The 18,795-nt window shown below is 39.0% G+C and overlaps 1 protein-coding gene across 2 annotated transcripts in view; it reads right to left on the bottom strand.

The window, feature by feature from the left end:
- The window catches only part of OSBPL3 (oxysterol binding protein like 3), a 43,901-nt gene extending 25,426 nt beyond the window's left edge, over positions 1-18,475 (bottom strand). Inside the window, exons 1-9 of one of the 2 annotated variants that reach the window (XM_086467688.1) lie at positions 18,383-18,475; positions 8,669-8,785; positions 8,419-8,472; positions 8,089-8,202; positions 7,151-7,321; positions 3,702-3,828; positions 2,776-2,879; positions 2,534-2,626; positions 1,771-1,927 (exon numbers count right to left, since the gene is read on the bottom strand). In XM_086467688.1, the coding sequence (XP_086323814.1) occupies positions 1,771-1,927; positions 2,534-2,626; positions 2,776-2,879; positions 3,702-3,828; positions 7,151-7,321; positions 8,089-8,202; positions 8,419-8,472; positions 8,669-8,785; positions 18,383-18,475 (1,030 nt within the window). Of the gene's footprint in view, positions 1-1,770; positions 1,928-2,533; positions 2,627-2,775; positions 2,880-3,701; positions 3,829-7,150; positions 7,322-8,088; positions 8,203-8,418; positions 8,473-8,668; positions 8,789-18,382 lie in introns of both variants that reach the window. The other variant, XM_086467687.1, reaches the window with a different exon arrangement.
- Between the last annotated feature and the right edge of the window lie 320 nt (positions 18,476-18,795).

An 18,795-nucleotide genomic window follows, 5' to 3' on the forward strand; every position in this document is an offset into this window, starting at 1 on the left:
AAATCAGACAACAGATCATGCAATTTTAAAATCACTAGATTTTTAAAGGGGAAATGCACTTTTTTTTTTTTTTTTTTTTTTTTACTTTTAAGACATCTAATCTTCTCTTTAACCACAAGGAATAAAGATTTATTTGAGTAATGTTTTTTGATGTAGGATTTCAACATTCATCTAACTGGAGAATTAGAGGATTTCTGAGGGCCTAATCAAGCCTTGTAAAACAGTCATGAGAAGTGCCAATGCAAAAACGTATCCATTTACAGGGAAATGGAGATATAAAATCTGAGCACGGATGCACGGGAAGGGCAAAGACAAGAAATCTTTGATACCTCTCTCTTCTAATCATCCACTCAGAGTTAACCTGAATCATCATCACTTCACGGAGTATTTGATGTAACCTAATTTACTCTCCTAAGAAAATATTCTTAAGGTATATTTCAACACTGGAAACCATTACTAAAGCTAATTCTTGTACTTCAACCTCTTTGAAGGAACCTTCAACAGTATCACAGGGCGTGGGGAGGAAGATGATCTATGATCTATTTTGTTAGCCTTTCATATGTGGATGACATGACCAGAATCTTCAGTGACATTAAATGTTATTTAATAAGTTGTACATTAAGCTAAATTTTCAATAATTACTACACACAAAAGTGTTAATGTTACATTTTATTTAATTTGTATCAAAAGCCAAAGTGAATGTTTTCTTCCCTACCCTTGTGAAGAAGGGGTGTGGTATAAAGCAACCTGGAAAAAAAATTCTTTGTACTCCTAATAGAATGATACTGCATTAAACTGTACCAAGCCAACTGTCCCCTCAAATGCATGGGTCAATCGAACCACAATTTCTGGCATGGACATTTCAGATAAGATGATCCCGAGCAGGTGATTTCTTTGCTCTGCTTGAAAGCAACTTTTCCAACTGCACCCCACCCCCACTTCTTTTCTGTTTTCGGAAAACATACATCAAGTTTGACTAGAATTGACTTTATGAAGTTTACTACTTAGATACATTCCTTACGTAATGGAATCAAGATACATCAGCACCAGAGGGGAAAAACAAACAAAGAATGCTCATTGGTAACGTCAACCATTATCATGTGCAAAAGGGGACAAAGCAAATACTTCCAAAAGTCTTTCAGATATAAATGCTTAAGTGCCCTCCTCACCAAGATGACTTAAAGAATAAAAATGGTTTTGGTGTGAGGGTGATGGAGCAAAGCACTGCTAGTGAAAAATAATTTTCAGAGAAGAAACATTTCTAGTCAAGCTGCCCCTCTGGCTGCTTTACATGATTTCTGTATTCACTAAAAATAGGTTACTGCCATAGCAACCCTTGCATCACCAACAAATGTTGACTGTGAAATACAGCGAAGCACACCCAATATACAAACATACATATGCTCACATACACATATATGTATGCAAACACAAAAGAGTATAATCTGCTGTTGTGTTTATAGCAACTGATTTTAGGATCTTTACCTTTTGGGAAAAAAACCTCACAATCTGGGTTTTTAGCACACACAAAGGGCTGTCCTTTATTAAATAAAAAAAAAGTTTAAATACAATGATTAAGCAACTTTCTTCAAATAACTCAAGATCTCAACATTTGCAATTCCTCAAGGGAATTAAAGGAAGGGAGGGCGTCTTCTGCTTTTTCTAAACATTAAACAGGAAGAATTGTCAGAAGTCACATCATTATTTAAATTGTGATGATACCAAACACAGAAAAGAAGACGACAAAATACAGAAGACAATCTCATTTACCTTTATGTGCAATGTGAAATAAGTCCTCTTGCATTTTAGTAAATTCTGTTGATGTCTCAGAGCCATCGGAGTAATTTTTCTCCTCTACAAAATCTATTGTAGATAAGTTTGGATTGGAAGCATGCAGTCTCATAGGGGCAGAAAATACTGAAGGCACCTGTAAGGAGGACAGCCATTTGCGATGTTTTTACAAACTGTAAAGAAAATTTTGTTTTATTGTACCCAACTGGGTTACATGTTGGAGGACACCAAAATGGAAAACTACTGTCAGTTAGCAATAGGTTTGGAAAGATGACACCTGGCAAATGAAACCACGGATGTAACTTTGCCCAAGATATCCTAACTGGAGGTAAGGCAGAACTCCAAGAAACAAGCCCATTGAGAGCTGTAGCATATGCTATACTATTTGTCCTCACTTATAAGTATCTAATCACATGGCCTCTGGATGTAAGTGGGTACAAAACTATCTGGAGAATTTGCAAAAATCTGTACTGATAAAAAAACCCACCACCACAAGCCCCCAAACTGGAGGCAGACTGAAAAGATGGGTAAAAAACATGGCCAGTCTCCTGAAGGCAGTAACACAGATCCTATTGCAGATATCAAAATCAAAATATTTGTGTTTTGTCTGATATATTACCACTTAAAACGAGCTAGCACAGCACACTACTTAGAAAGGATTCACATTTCCTAAACTGACCACCAGGAAGTGATCAATAATTAAGATTTGCAAAAAGATGGGCACTGAAAGGACTGACGTTACCTGTAGCATTCCTTTACCCTCTTTCCCAACAACTCTGGATCGCCACCTCCTGTGTGTTCTCTTTTCCTTCTTTGGGCTTTCAAAAGGTCCAACCTTTCAACAACACACAGGACAAAAATAATACAGACTGCCATAAAACTAGCAGAGCAAAGATAGAAATACCTTGATCCTTTAGCATTTGGGGTTGTTTTTCGGAATTGCAAGGGAAAACATTTTTTCATTTTGTTTTTTAAACAACAAACCTGCATAGCATTTATAGCAGGCGCTGAATATGTCCTGTGAAGAACATCCATGCTCTGTAACAGCTGGTTCATTTCCAGTAAATATGTGTGACAGTTGGAGAGGTCTGTTTTGAACAAGAGAACATTTTCAGTTGCCCTAAAGTAACAGACACACTGCGAGTTTTTTTTCTTTGTATGCTAGTCTTATTTTGATTGTAGCTAGCTTAAGGTATTCATTGACTAAAAGCATACTATTAGACGACTGGATAAAAAGCTTGTATCCTTCTATCTTCAAAGTTCAAATTCAAAATATTGAAATGCATCTATATGGTGTGTACAATGATCATGATTTTTTTATCCTAGAAAAATGAGAATAATGTGATAATTACTGCAATATGGGACAAGTCAGAGGTCTTCATGGTGAGGGTAACAATGCCATAGGCATGAAGACTGAATTGTACATTCAGAGCTAGAGATGATGCTCCCATACGTTAGAGGTGAAGCCCACTGGTAGGTAGAACTTTACCAAATAAGTATCACACAGACATTACCAACATGAGAAAAATCTTCATGGTCTTAGGAAAGCATGAAAGCAGAAGATGACTTTGAAGCACAAAGACTTAGTGATTTTTAAATTACTAGATTCTGAATGCTGTCCTTTTTTAAATATCCAGCTTAAAAAAGCTCAAATCTTACTACTGAAGGTGATGTTCGTATATAAAAGAAAATGTACTGAAATATAGAGGTTCCTTGAAGAGGTGCCCACAATTGACACCCCCACATCCCAAATCACTAGTCCTTTTGAAAACGAGTAGCCAGTTAATCAACAACCACCCTTTTCCTCCCTCCAGTTTCAGAGAAAATCCTAAATGTAATGGCTACTTATGGTGTCAAGAAAAATTATGTGAAATATTAGGCTACTTTCAACTTCCTTGAAATATCATTACCTCTTGAGCATTTTTCCATGTCTTCAGAAGACTGTAGCCAAGATGAAATCCTGGACTCATTACTCGAAAAGGAAAATGACAAGTTACCTCCAGCTGACAATGAATTCTGTTTGGTCAAGCTGCCTGCCTGTTCCAATGAAGGACAAATGAATTATTAACAAACAATATTTTAATGTTGTATGCACAAATTTTGACAACCAACAGTTGAGGTCCATGGTCAGGGACAAGGACTGAAGGAATCAATAACATGCAGGAAAAAGGTGTATGGACTAGGAGTACAGTCATTGAGCATAATGTCAGGATATATAACATAACTGCTGTCTACAAGCAGCAGAAATACTAAATGAACCATAAAAATTTGCTCAGAACTAAATTTTGAGGAAGGGCAAAGTTCTTCATAAATTAAATCAACTTAATACAATTAAAGCGTTATATCTGAACAGGACCAAAGTTGGCCATTCTGTTCCTTCTCCAAGGAAGAAGCCCCAAAAGTAACTGAAATGTAACTCGCACATATTTGTTAAAGCTATTTTTCAGCCAAGAAAGCAAGATCTACTAGATGTTATTTAGAAATTTCACTCAAGGTTATATGACTTTAGTATGGATTTGGCCTGACAAGCCTTAATACATGTGTGACCATAGACCTTACCTGGATAAATACTACCCTTTTACAACATCCAAGTAATTTTACTTCATTTTCAGCAGTGCTTACTATCAGATGCTTCAGGAGATGCTGGAAATTCTGTGTAAGAGCTAACTGAGCAGTATAATTAAGTGGTTTCCAAAGGGAAGAAATTTCTACCCAATCCTTTTACCAGTTGATTGTAGCCTATAATGCTGTTTTCTTCTCGAACATACCTACATTATTTGTAGCCATTCAAAAGCCTAATTATTTTTAGACCTTACTAAACCTTTCATCTTTAATAACATTTATCTCAGGAATTTGCACAAATTACATGCTTTGTCAACATCTTGTTTAAAATCAGTTTTAAAATGTTTCATCTTAAGTGCCATTACATGATGGCTTTACTGGTTAGGAGAAAAGCTCACTAAATTGTTTGGCTCTTCCCTGAAGCATACACTTTGCAAACTTTGTCGCCGCCTTCTTGCCTTATATCAGAACTCAGGCAGGACTAGTTTTAAACCTATTCATAGGAAACATCATCTATATTTCAGTCAGTTGCAGATTTCTTGGTTGGTCTTTTTATATTTAAAATGTAAGATCCAATTTGAGTTGCAGAATAAAATAAAATGCACTATCCATGTGATGTCATTGAGAAGTGTCAATTCATATAGTCAGTATGCAATAGTAGTAAGCATGAATAAGCACAGTTATTTTTTAATTCATCTATGTGGTTTAGCTATTTTATTCCTACAGAAAGCTGTATGAGCTTCAGTCATCTATGTATGTATACTCAAATAATAATCCCAGCACCTTTAAAAGCAGAAGTGTTTCAACAAGTAAACTGAATTTAAAGATGAACAATTGTATTGGCATTTTGTGAACAAATCCCACAGTCATCTCTTAAGAAATCCATCTAATATAACCAAGCTTTTCCAGAACTCATATACATGAGGCGCACGGGCAGGAGGGAAGAAGGAAGTAGGCATTGCCAAGAAAGAGGCCAGAGAGTTTGTGTAGCTCTAGTTAGCACAGTTTGGCTTTTGATCAGCATGGCTAAGCTTTAGAAAGCAAGCATTCCACATAAACATACGTAGATACATACATCTACCTCCTAACAACAACAAAAAAACAGATGTGAAAACCAATCAGGTGTTTCTAAAGGCAAGTAAAATGCAATGCAAACTTCACTCAATGTATTTTTCTCAAAATAACCTAACTGCCGGATTGAAATCAACGAACATCAAGCTAGGGCTGGTGTAAATTGGCAAACTTCCATTTAGCTTCAGCAGAGCTAAGGTGATTAACTGCAGCTTAAGAACTATCCCCTTCTATTTTTCACATGAAAATAAGTAGGGCTTCTTTGCAGTGCAAATCTGGATTAATAAATTAGAAGTGAATTAAAGTCTTTCATGCCAAAGAAGAAATGGGCAGTTTTCTGGCAGTGAGCATAGATTTTAGATGGTCACATGGAAATTTTGGGTTTGTTCTGGGTTTTTTTTTGAGAGCACAGACGTAGATACATCACGGGCTTTGCAATGTTCCACTTTTGCCCTTGATATTCTTCTCCCCTTCTGTCCCTGCTGTCTTTTGGGAGAAAAGAACTAAATGGCCACAGGAGGTTTGCCATTTCCTTGCAGACACAGCCCCAGAAGAGCAGGCGGTCAAAGCCACGGAAGGCATGCAGAGAGCTCTTTGCCGAACAGCCCTGTTACCGCAGGGTGAGTTACTGTTCTTTCCGCTGCCTGCTCTCACAGATCTGCTCCCTCTCAACCACTCAGAAAAAGCTGTTTAGGCACATCCTTGTGTTTGGTAAAACTCAGACTCAGTAACAGGAAAGTCCTACCAAAGTAATGAACTGCAGGAATTAGGGAACAAACCCACTCAGATCATACAGCAATATAGCCAGGGAAAAGAAAACCTTAGGACAACAAAGAGGTGATTGCTGTGTAGGAGACACTCTGGAGTTGACAGAAACAGAGCCGTTTCAGTTACAGTAAGTAACACAGTATTGCTAAAAAAAGACATTACTCTCAAAAGCGAGCACTGGTTCTAAACTGGAGCAGAAGAGCTTCTTTGGGTGAATGTCAGCCAGTCAATGTGCAGACTGCTGAAGGCACAGAGGTTGTGTTCAGGCACAGAATACAATCCCTCTTCTGTGAGACCGCATCAAAGAGGCCAGTATGGTGTCGGACTCAGCACTTATCAGGTCATTTGTGAAACTACCAGTCACAGACTTTACCTAAAGAGAAGTACACTGCTGACTGAACCCATCCAGACCTCATACCCACCCACAGCATGGTCCTTGGATTGGTTTGAATAGTGATTCTACCTCAGGTAAAAATGTAAATAGTAGCCACAGGTGATGGCTCTTGGATAATTTCTATATACTGCTCAGGTAAGCACAGACAAGATTCATTAATGTAAAGGGAGAGGTTTTATTAGCTAAAGGATAAATGAAAAAATGCTAAAGGGAAAAAAAAAATCTAGCCAAGTGCTCTTCAGACTAGTACTCACCAGCATATATAGACAAATACTGTTCTATGTCTCAAAAATTACGAGGATTCTAACTCAATATGCAGTTTTAAAAGTCATCATGAAAATATAATTTGCTGCATTAAAACAATGAGACAGTATTATAAAATTTAACAGCATCGTAGAGAAAACTGCTTGGGAGTAAATCAATAAATAATACCATTTTCCTCTTGACATTTTAGATCATAACTTAACCCCCACCACAAACTTCCATTATGCTCTTTACTTAATAAACACAAATCAGACTAATTTAATCCCTGAAAGCTCATTATTTATAAATCATAGCTATTACCTTTCTACTCGGAGCAGAGTCACAGAAACCAGGGACAGAGTCCACAGTAGTAGACACAGGGAAGAAAAGATTATTGACGTCATGAGGAAACATAGAGATTTCGTTCTGACGGTACATTCTGTGGTGACGAAGTTTTGCGACCCATTCATCAAACAGCTCCTGAGATTTCACCTACACAAAATTTCAGGTTTTGTAACATTCACATTCAAAATCACTAACAAAGAAACTAAGGTATTTTCTGCTCATTAGACAGCTAGCCTGGCTGACCTTTATTGGCAAAATATCAGGAAAGTTTTTCTAATGATGCTCCTACTAAAATGCATACTGTATGAGCTTAAGTATGACAGAAAATCAATCACAGGATAAAGTTAAGAAAAAGAGAAACTTCAATTAGTGTAGTTATGACTTCCAATGCAAAACACAATACTTAGCAACTGCTAGACGGAAATACAAATTAAAAAGAACATTCAATTTGTCATTTAATTGCTACTTTTAAGGTTTAGTCAACGTTTGACTAACCACAAATAAAATTTGATTTTGGTAATGTATTTTAAAACAATTTATTCCACATGGATAGACAAATCTACACATTTGACTCTGGAAAACATAGAATTATCCTACAGATAAAGAGCAAGATACAACTACAGAAAATGAAAGCACTTGTGCAACAAGTGCATACCCTTTGCTGAAAAAAGTGCTGGGTGAAGTGCTGCTAAACATGAGGCATCTTCGCAGTTTCTATTCAGAACAGGATTACTGATGCTGGAACAGTACCATAAGGCCTCTCAAGTTATAAAGTGTAGACTAGTCTGCTGAGACTAGAAAGTAAATTACCAGGGTAACTAACAGACCTCCTACTACTGAAAAAAAAAAAAAAAGGTCTCCACCATACACAGCTATGTTTTGGGAGCTGGGTTATAACAATCTTGATGACCTGCCTTCAGATGGTATATCTGCTCTTCTGTATCCAAATCTATACATTTTGTTGATTTCTTTACAGACATGACAGAAAGTCCAACATCAATACAGCCATGAAGCTTCCCTCTCTCTATCTGCAAAAAAAGTAGAAAGAACACAGTCACTCCAGAATAAAGCAGAAGGATATATATATGTATTACCTGCTGAAACCATCATTTTCCTCCTTTCAACCTACTGTTTAGACCTGCTGAAACACTATTTCCCATTGCCAACAATACGGAATTATTGTTATTTTGGACAAAATAGTGTTGTTACGTTACAATGGCCTTAAAGGTTTTCAGATCACTTACATCAGCTTGGCATTTAGAATACTTCAAAATCCCTCTGTCCAAAAAGAAGTATCTCTGTAACCAGAAATGCAGAGGATTAAAAAAACAGAACAAAACAAAACACCCCCAAAACAATCACACCACACACCCCACCCCCATGTTTCTTTGTGAACACTTTATCTGCTCTGAAGCAATCTTTTTGCCACATAACCACACCAAGCAAGTCCCACTCACACAGCATCAGCCTTTCAGATACACATTCCTTTCCTACCTTGTGCCAGCCCTTCAAAGGCCATTTCCTCTTTTTCAGCAAGCAGCCCTCCTGCTTCTGTGGCTCCTGGGTACAATTCATTGCTCCCCGGAGCCCTTCCACAATTTCCCAGCTGTCCTGCTTAAACAGAAAATCCAAATGCAGATCTTATTTCTTCCAAAGAACAGAATTGTTAAGAGAGATTCAAGAGGAAGAAGGCTGTAAGTAAAATAACCCCAAATGTTGTTGAAATCTAACTTCAGATCCACCTTTACACTTCATTATGTATCTTCCAAGAGACAAGATTCTTTTTTATTTTGATAGAAACTACACAAACTAAACAAAACACTATTTTTATGACACGATCCTTCATTGAATGCATGTACTTATTTCATATACGCATTTTTCTGTACATACATACACCGTGTATAGCCACAGTCTACTCACAATCTAGCATAAAAACCCTTCTGCCATCACAGGCAGAAACAGCCTGTGCTAAAAGGATATGTTTTATAGGTTATGAAGCAGAAATAAAAGACACTGAAGATGAAGTCGTTTTCTACAAAACTCTTCTGCCCATATTTAATAACTCAAGGTTTTGTGTTTGGTGTGAATTGCAGTCTCCCTAAATAATAATAATAAAATAAAAACAAATTAAAAAGCCAGGGAAGTAACTCAAGTACTATGAGGAACGTAACATAAAAGGAGAGTACAAGGAAAATAAAAACCATCCTTCATCAGACACATTTCCGATTAAAAGAGGATGTCTCTTTTTTGCCATCAGGAACTCTTAAATGAAAGACCCTGCAGCAACATAACAGAGAAGAGAATAAATCTCGTAGTAATTTTACAGTTCTCATTCATGGAACGACTGCTAATGACAATGTAACATGAGTTTCAAGATTTCTGATCTGAGATCTCACGAATTATTTATCGCCAGCTACCATAGGATTTGACAGATCTAGAATTATGAACAACTGACAGAGAATAGCATGTACTAGTACCATCCCCTATATTTGAAAAAGACAAAGAATAATTTAACATATAGAATTTAATGACAAAAAAGGACTAGTATGAAACACTTTGGGGAACAGAGAAACTATGCCAGGTAGGTAAGTACTTGTGGTCCTCCCTACAAGATACATAGGGAAGTATTCCCAAAAAGAACTTGACCGACTCAAAAAAACTTTTAAAACAAAAAAGAAACAAAACTCTGCACGAGTGCTAGTAATGCTCATTTATCCATCTCCAGAATCCTTAAAATTTACCCCTAGAAACCTGGAAAAAATATGTATTAGTAATATGTTCATTACTTGAGTTACAAGGCATAAAGGCAAACCATCTTCAAAGAGACAGTCATTAAACAGCTTAAGGAATGTGATCTCTCACTCCGCCACATTACTGGCAGCACTCCACTATCTCATTATTATTTTCCTTGCACTGCACTTTTATGGAACAAACTGGAAAGCTGTTCTGCTTCCCTGGCTTGAGTTCGCTCTGCCAGCACTCACCACACAGCAGGCTGCAAGCAGTAGAAATGTGGGGCTGAGCAGCTCCCGTCATTCAACATCCTACAGCCAACCCAATGACATTCTACTACCTGAAGGTAAGTCAAAACGGCAGTTGTCCTAACTGAAATTGTTATCACAGCACATATTTTGTGCCCCTGCAGGTTGGGTTTTATCCGTGTCAGTTTTGTAACAAATAGCTTCTCTTCTCCCTCTGGTTGGAGAGATATTTTGACAACTGCTTAGATACCATTATTTCTAACCAACGATCATGAAATCATATTCTGCCTATTGAAAACCAAAAGTTACACTCCATATTCTTTACTCTTTATTTTCACTACTTTGGGACCCACTTAAAATCCTCAATAATCATGAACTCTTTCCTGCTGTGGGGTAAATTACTATGATATCAGACCGGGGAACAGGGAAGTTTCTCATGGCTATCATGAGTCAGCAGGCTGAAGCCTCCTGGGCTGTCTCCAGCACATCAGCCTAACACCAGCCACAGCAGTACATGCTCTGCTTCTACAAACCAATGGCACTGGTCTTTCACAGGGTGAAGCTGGCAGAGAATGAAGCAGAGAGTCAGCCTGTGCCCGTGCAAGGACAGCTAGCTAGAGCTTGCTAGCTGGAGTTTGACAGCTATTCAAGTACAAAGGCAGCTCTAAGCCTCCACAATTAGGGAAATTTCCCCTCCCCCCCCCTTTTTTTTTTGACAGTCTACAACCTTGAAAGCCAGAGAAATGATGCTCCACCAGCTCTTTTGCCATAAATGTAAATATTAGGCCACTAAATGCTTTCTGTAGTGGTCCTGGATTTCTTTTTCCTGTTTAAGATTATTTATTAACCCTTATATAACAAGGACTGGGACTGTTATGATGACAGAGAGCAGCCTCTTTAAATATCGTCAAATGTAGTGTAATGCTACAATTTACATTAACAGAAGAACTTACAGCTGCTTAAATGTCCACATGTGGATAAAATCTCATCTCCTCGGAAAATATGACCTACTAAATGAGCCAATATAAAAAACAATCTTGAAATTAGCTGATTGGGGACTTGGATAAAGGTAAACATGTTAAAAAGTGAGAAACTTGATGGAACTACTGAGAGATAATTCTTATTAAGAACTAACAGAAGCATCTGCGAGATTAAGAAAAATGCTGTGTTTATGTTTTTGTTTCTTTCTTCTTGAAATTAGCCAGAAGAGTTTAAAAGCTGTTTTGCCTAATTACCAAGCGAGTTATTTCCCCTGCCTTCACCAAAATATATTAAGTTGCAGTACCCAAACACCTAAGTTTTCCACTGAGCATTAATACAATAGCAGTCAAGACTAGTGAACAGTAGATCCTTTTCAATATTCTAGTGTTCTACCTAATGAAACAACTTTCTTGAACTTCGGATCAAGTTCTCACAAACTTTGGTTAAGCTTAAACACAGTATATGGTTGATAGAGTTGTCTGCTGGCAGAAGACAAGCAGAAATTTGAGCACAATCAAGAAAAACAGGAACACAGATTCATTTTTAAGTCTAAGCTTAGAAAGAAAGGGACTCCTGAAGTGAGAGAGACCCATGCTACATTGGGCATATGAGGTGAAGAGAAAGGAAGCAGCTGGGAAATAGCTCAGCCAGTTACACCCACCTGGAATATACACAGTGTCAACGGTTTTGGCCAAAGTTCTAAATACAGAGCACATTATACTGGCCTGCATTACAAATCCAATTTTGTGGACAAGGTGTCTCCCATATTCCTGCAAGAGCACCACATTTGTCACTGTTCTTCAGGTCAGTGAGGTGGCCAAGAATGTGCCTTCACAATTAACAAGTGTGAAAATGGGAAGAAAAGCTGAAGTGGGAGCAACGGCCTGCCAAATCTCAGGTGGTGAAGGAAAGTATCCTGCTTCTGGGAACCCCACACTTTAATGGCAAACTTTACACAAAGGTAGCTTAACTGAATTAGAAATTGGGCTTTTCACAAGCACAAGACTATTTAATCAACAAAGTTACCCAAGGAAAGGCAAGGAATAGCTCAGAGAATTAACAGTTTGGGGACCTGCTGGATACATGCAAGGTGCAATGCTGCAGTAACAGCATCGGGTCCTCTTCCCCGTACATCCATCCAAAAGAGTCCAACCTCTCCCACTTGAACAACCAAACTCCCACATTTTTCAAAACACTGCTGCTGCCACTGGTTTTGGATCCATTCGCTCTTGACCCAAATCCTATGGGATCTTGATCAGTATTTTGTTTAGCAAGAGATCTGACACCTCATTTGATGAGCAAAAAGCATCAGTTGGCTACTTCTGGGAGCAGCTGCAGAAGCAGAAGAAAATTGCTTACTCTCTAAAATGAAGACAAATGAATCAGACCGGGCAGTTATCAACTCTTCTCATCTGTCTGCAACAGCAGAGGAGCAAATTGGAGATACAGGATTTCCTGAATGCTGCTGGAAGCATTCAGATTATGCTCCATTTTGCTGATTCTTATCCTACAACAGGGAACCGAAAGAGATACCCCAAGCCACAGAGCTAAATTAAAAAAATGCAACCACCACACACACTCCCAAAAAACCCCCAAAATCCCAGCTGAATGGCATTAACAATCCTAGCATAAGCCTGATCTCCAGATTGGTAGTGTCTTAAGGTTATGACACTACAAAAGATTTTGTATCATTATGGGCCAATATCTGCACAAAACTATCAACACTGCATTTGCTGCCCAGGCAGAAATTTCACTCAAGGCTGAAGGTCCAGAGGAGCTCGTTTCAGATCAGCACTAGAAATTCACCCAGTAGTTGCTACTTGGCTTATACCTGCTCTGTGGCTGAGAAAAAAGCCTATACGTTTTGATCTCCAGAGGTCAGTCTGTCATTAGGTATCTGTAGTCATTTTCTTTACTTAATAAAATAAAAGTCTCCTCATTCTCTGCAATACTCTGTACCATACATACAACTCCTTGAGGCGAATTATTTCAGGAGAAAGAATGAAATAATGAGTTTGAACGGCTCTCAGACCGATGCTTGCACTTGCAGCTCCCTGAATGAAACAGATGACAGTGCCAGACTTTCTTCCAGTGTAAAATGCAGTCAGTTGTACCGAATATTTAAAAGTACCAAAAATAGAAACCTGCTTTGTGGAGGATAAGGGTTGGCATCAGCTGCAACTAAAGCATTTGTTACGGTTCATAAAATTGGCAGAAATGATTTAATTTTCCTTTTTAGAACAGAGTTTTTTTTAAGCAGCTCTTATGATACAAAGCTTTTCCCTACAAAATCTATTTTAGAAGTTAGTTAACATATTAGACTTAAAAATAACTATCACAATACATCTTCTTTTGAACACAGGTCAATTTAAATTTAAAGATGATCAACGTCAGTTTTCCTGCCTTACAAAACACAGTCTGAATTGTGGCTTTGTGGAAGACATCCCTTTCCATGACTGAAGGAGAAAAGCAGAAAAAAGGAGAGAAAAGGTTTTGGTTTTTTTACTTAAAGGCCACCCAGAGGGACTTTGACAGGCTGGAGAGGTGGGCCCGTGCGAACCTCACAGAGTTCAACAAGGCCAAGCGCAAGGTCCTGCACCTGGGTCGGGGCAACCCCAAGCACAGACACAGGCTGGGCGATGAGTGGATTGAGAGCGGCCCTGAGGAGAAGGACTTGGGGGTGCTGGTGGGTGAAAAACTGAACATGAGCCAGTAGCGTGACAGGCTGCATCCTGGGCTGCATCAAGAGGAGTGTGGCCAGCAGGTTGAGGGAGGCGATTCTCCCCCTCTACTCTGGTGAGACCCTACCTGCAGTGCTGCATCCAGCTCTGGGGCCCCCAGTGTAAGAAAGCCATGGACCTGCTCAAGCGGGTCCAGAGAGGGGCCACAAAAATGATCAGGGGCTGGAGCACCTCCCCTGTGAGGACACACTGAAAGAGTTGGGGTCATTCAGCCTGGAGAAGAGAAGGCTCCGGAGAGACCTTATAGTGGCCTTCCACCACTTAAAGGGGGTCTACAGGAAAGGTGGGGAGGGACTCTTGATCAGGGAGCATCATGATAGGACGAGGGGTAACGGTTTCAAACTGGAAGAGGGGAGATTTAGATTAGACATTAGGAAGAAATTCTTTACGGTGAGGGTGGTGAGACACTGGCACAGGCTGCCCAGAGAAGCTGTGGCTGCCCCCTCCCTGGCAGTGTTCAAGGCCAGGCTGGATGGGGCTGGGAGCAACTGGTCTGGTGGGAGGTGTCCCTGCCCATGGCAGGGGGGTTGGAACAGATGATCTTTAGGGTCCCTTCCAGCCCAAATCATTCTATGATTCTGTGATTCTAAAAGCAGGTGGCATGTGGCAGAAGCCTCCAATCTGCCATGAGGCTTCAAGGTGAAGGTGAACTGAGGGGAACCGGATTAGCTGTCAGCATCAACAGTTCACACTTCAAATGTGTTGCATCTGGCAGCACAAGGGCACCAAGTTTAGCAAAGGAAGGAGTAGGCCTCTCCAAGTCCTGCAGCCTTGCTTAAGTCAACTCTTTTTTGGCACAGTGGCCCATCTTCTGCATCACAGGACTCTACTTACGCTCTGCATCACTGATACATGCTTCTCTGCAGGGAGCAATAACTGAATTTTAGCAGGCACAGCAGCCTTGTATTACAGGGGTTCCATATCCCAGTCTCAGGTCGCTGCTTATTACTTGGTGCTAGTGTGTACCTGCAATAGAGTCTGTGCCTAGGAAATCAGAGAGACTCAAAACTCAGATCCCACTGTTTTGGATCATTTTGAAAAACAAATGAACTGTCCACGTTCCTTCCGCTGTCTGTTTCACAATTTCTTTCTACTTAGTCAGATTAAAAGACCTGCTTTCTACTTAGTCAGATTAAAAAGACTGTCAGATCAGCAGCACAGAGAAAAGCACCCTCTAGGCAGATCTGTCCTTAACCTGCAAGCAACAAGCCTAGCTCTGGAGGTCCCTGAGAGAGGCACAAGTGTTTGAAGGAGGAATAAGTGCCCTCCATGGAGCTGAAAGACGAAGGAAAGAATATCCAAATCATACCACCTCACTCCGCAATCTGCACAGTATATGGCAAAATTATTTAAACTGTCACGATACTATTAATAAAAAAGCATCAGCAGCGTGTTACGTTGTACTCTTCTACCAGGGCTTTGCAAAAAAAAAATTTAAAAATAAAATAAAAATCTATCTGTGGTACTTTTTAGATCAGCAGATTTTTAACAGATTTATACAACTTTGGATTTTGCTGTTTTCTTAATAGAATACCTAAAGTGATGTCATTTAAACTAACATGCAGATGAAAAGGGCAAATTAAATAACTCTCAGATGGTGGCATCACTCATCTCCACTCTTGTCAGACTTGGATATATAGTAGGGATGGACTGCAAAGCTCCAATTTATCAATACAAGAGGCCAAGTGAGAAAAGATGCAATTAGTGACATAAACAAAACAACTTGATCAAGTCTGACAAGAAATCGTCTCTGGGACAAAGGGAGCAAAGGGGCAGGACAGAGGAAGATCTCTACATCCTCACTGCCCAGTCCAACAATTTAGATTTTATAATACATGCTCTACTATAAGGTTTCCACCACTAAAGAGAGGGTCTATCTAGCAAGGTAAAGATCTTTATAAGCTGCAAGACCGGAGCCTGTTGGGGAACAGGAACAGGGAGAAGATACCTGTTCCTCACCCAAAGCACTGCTGTGTCCAGGTCAGTAAGTCTTGCAGAGTACTGCCTCTGTTAGACCTAAAGGTCCATCTTTCCACATGCAGCACAGAAGAGCGTCTGCCACAAAACATTCACTGAAACATGCTACCAACACAAACTATAATTAACAAATAAATTTAAAAAATGTAAGGGAAAATAACCCACAGAAGTAATTTTCAAGTAAGTATCCAGAGTGCATGCTGCACAGGATATTTAAATCTTTGTTTTGCCCAGCAAAACAGTTTATTCTGTAAACTGCAAGACAACTTCAGCGTGAAAAAACAGCCATGTGAAAAACACCACAAACATCAGGGAATTAAGGAAGGAACAGCAATACTGAGCCATGCACATAAACGCTGACAATGCTGAAAGAAATTGTAATTTAGAATTAATTTCTTTTTTTTCTTTCTAAGTTTCATAACTTTGAAGGAAGACCTCCAGATCACTTCAGCAGATGCAAAGTTACAGGATAAGCTAGGGAGTCATTGCACTCGATGAAGAAGGGAATAGAGAAAGAATTAAAGTATTCCTTACAAACATTAGAAGTCCCTATTTAAATACAAAAATATCAGAAAGAGCAGTGGAACCTTAAAAAGCACATGTAATTTCTGAAAAACATGTTTGTAAATTTTCAGACTATACAGAAAAAGCAAGCAAGTAAAGCTTTTAGCCCTGCTTAGTGATCATTTCCCAGCATATAACAAGTCACTCCAACTCCCCAACTTCTGTGGGCTTGCGTTTATCATTACTACCCCACGAAAACATGGACAGTCAACCCATGCAGGTTCCTCACAAGCAAAAGTACATAGTTACTTGGTATTGCAATGATTGACCATGAAGAGATTAATACTGAAATATTGATCGAAGTAGAGATACTTACCACAATGCCCCATATTATCATGAAGAAATATCAACTGTATCACCCTTCAATAAGGCCTTCAACAACCTACTTTATACCTCCATTTAGCTTGACCTGATAGGTGTGTGAGGAAATTTACCGTCCGCCTGACTACAATGAATGAGCCCAGATGTACCAGGAATACAAACAAAACACCAAGTTGCATCTCTCACCTTGGCCAAGTACACCTTGCATTTTTGTACAAGGATCAAAGACTAAAAAATCAGGGATTGACACGATGACATTAAACCTTACTGAATTATTTCTTTTCTCCAAAGAGAGCAGGTGAGAACAAAATGGATAAGGAATGGGGCCCACTAATAATAGTATCAAAAGCCTGAGCTAGCCAAAAGATTTGATCATGTTAAATGGCAGTGAGGTTCTTGCAGAAATTGCTTCTGTGTAAGTATGGTTGCTTATACTGGCTGTGTAACACACCAGTGGACTTAATCACGCTCATGTAAATCTTATTATTTAAATACTAATGATGACACTTGATAGACATGAATTGTTGAAGCAGACAGTACCAAATGTTTTAAATTACACTTTTTAAAGGTAATCTCATACTGAAGGTCTATCAGGAAAACAAAAAAGGCATTCTGAAAGCAAGGATTTCTTTGCTGGGTATACTAGAAACGCACAGCATTTCTTACAAGCGCAACACTTTAAAAGGCATAAATTGTTCAGAGAGTTGTCTGCCTTGCCAATTGTATGTACAGGGCCAGAAGTCCCAGAAAAGCAGGTGCTATTTCAAAACACAGCTGAGGTCTCCAAAGCTTTTGCAGGATTGGGATACTCAATTCCAATTAAAATTTCAACCTGAGGCAGCTTCAAGAGATCCACTAAGCCAGCACTTGTACAAATAGAAGTTTATGCTTAGCATATTGCTCATGATTTTGTAAGCATGGAGTGAATGTGTTTAAGCTTAATTCTCAGTGTGGCTGCAGGTCGATGTTTCTCGCCCACAAACAACAGCTGTCTTCAGCAGTCTCACTTGTCAGGTGCAAACACTCGTACACATGTCTTTTAAAACTGTAAGGCTTAAAGAATAGCATCATCTCTGGAGAAAACAAAGCATCCTTTGCATTAGGCACTCAGATGCATCCCATTACTCAAATACTTATTTTTCATAACTACAGTTCTACAGCAACAACCAGCACACACCTTTTCATTGTCAAAGACACCCTATGCCAAGTTTCAGAAATATGTATTCTCTTTCACACATGCAAGCTCACCTTTCCCTGGCAACTTGAAATAAGCAGAGCAGTTAACACAGTATTCTACCACAAAAGAGGCATCTCACAGGGAAGATTTGGGATTTCAGGATCAAACCATTGAGACCAAGCTGCTACAGCAGCAGTATTTCACTATAAAGACACCATGCGTACAACATGATAGAAATTCAAATTCACTGTTTTACAAATGCCTGCTATTCAGTAACGTATGTTTACTGCATTTGCCTCAAAAAAAGATGCTCCTCCAACAAAAAAAGAAAAGCGAGTAAGGAAAACAAGTGATGAAATAAAAGAAGCAAGCAACAGGAAAACAGAGTTTAAGAGATTTGCTGATATTCAAGACAAAAGTAACAGCCAATCTTAGCTTTCAGTTTGGTTAAAAAAGTTTGCATTACCTGTCGACTTCCCTGCTTGGAGGAGCAGCTGCTAGTACTTCTTGAAGGAGACAACATTTTCTGGGATACACCAAAGGTCTTTTCTTCACTCATGATCCAATACCATTTGTTTCATACAAGCTCAATTAGAAAACCATTAAAAGGTAATTTAGAAAATGTGTTGGAAGACTCCTGAGAAAAATGCAGAACTCATTCTTTACCCAAATGCAGTCCAGCGGCATGATCTGCATCCCACGGAAATTCCTACAAGGGAACAGAAAAACAAAAAGCCAGGTTATCAGATGCTGTCTCTTAGTGCCATCCTGCAGCATGAATTGTAATAAAGCCTTTGGTAATACAAGCTGACTGTATTACTGTACATTATTAGAAATTAATTCAACAATCACTTTAAGACAAATTTTCAAGTCTCTAAC

The sequence above is a fragment of the Leptosomus discolor genome, chromosome 7 (assembly GCF_034619465.1).
Source record: "Leptosomus discolor isolate bLepDis1 chromosome 7, bLepDis1.hap2, whole genome shotgun sequence".
Taxonomy (NCBI): Eukaryota; Metazoa; Chordata; class Aves; order Leptosomiformes; family Leptosomidae; genus Leptosomus; species Leptosomus discolor.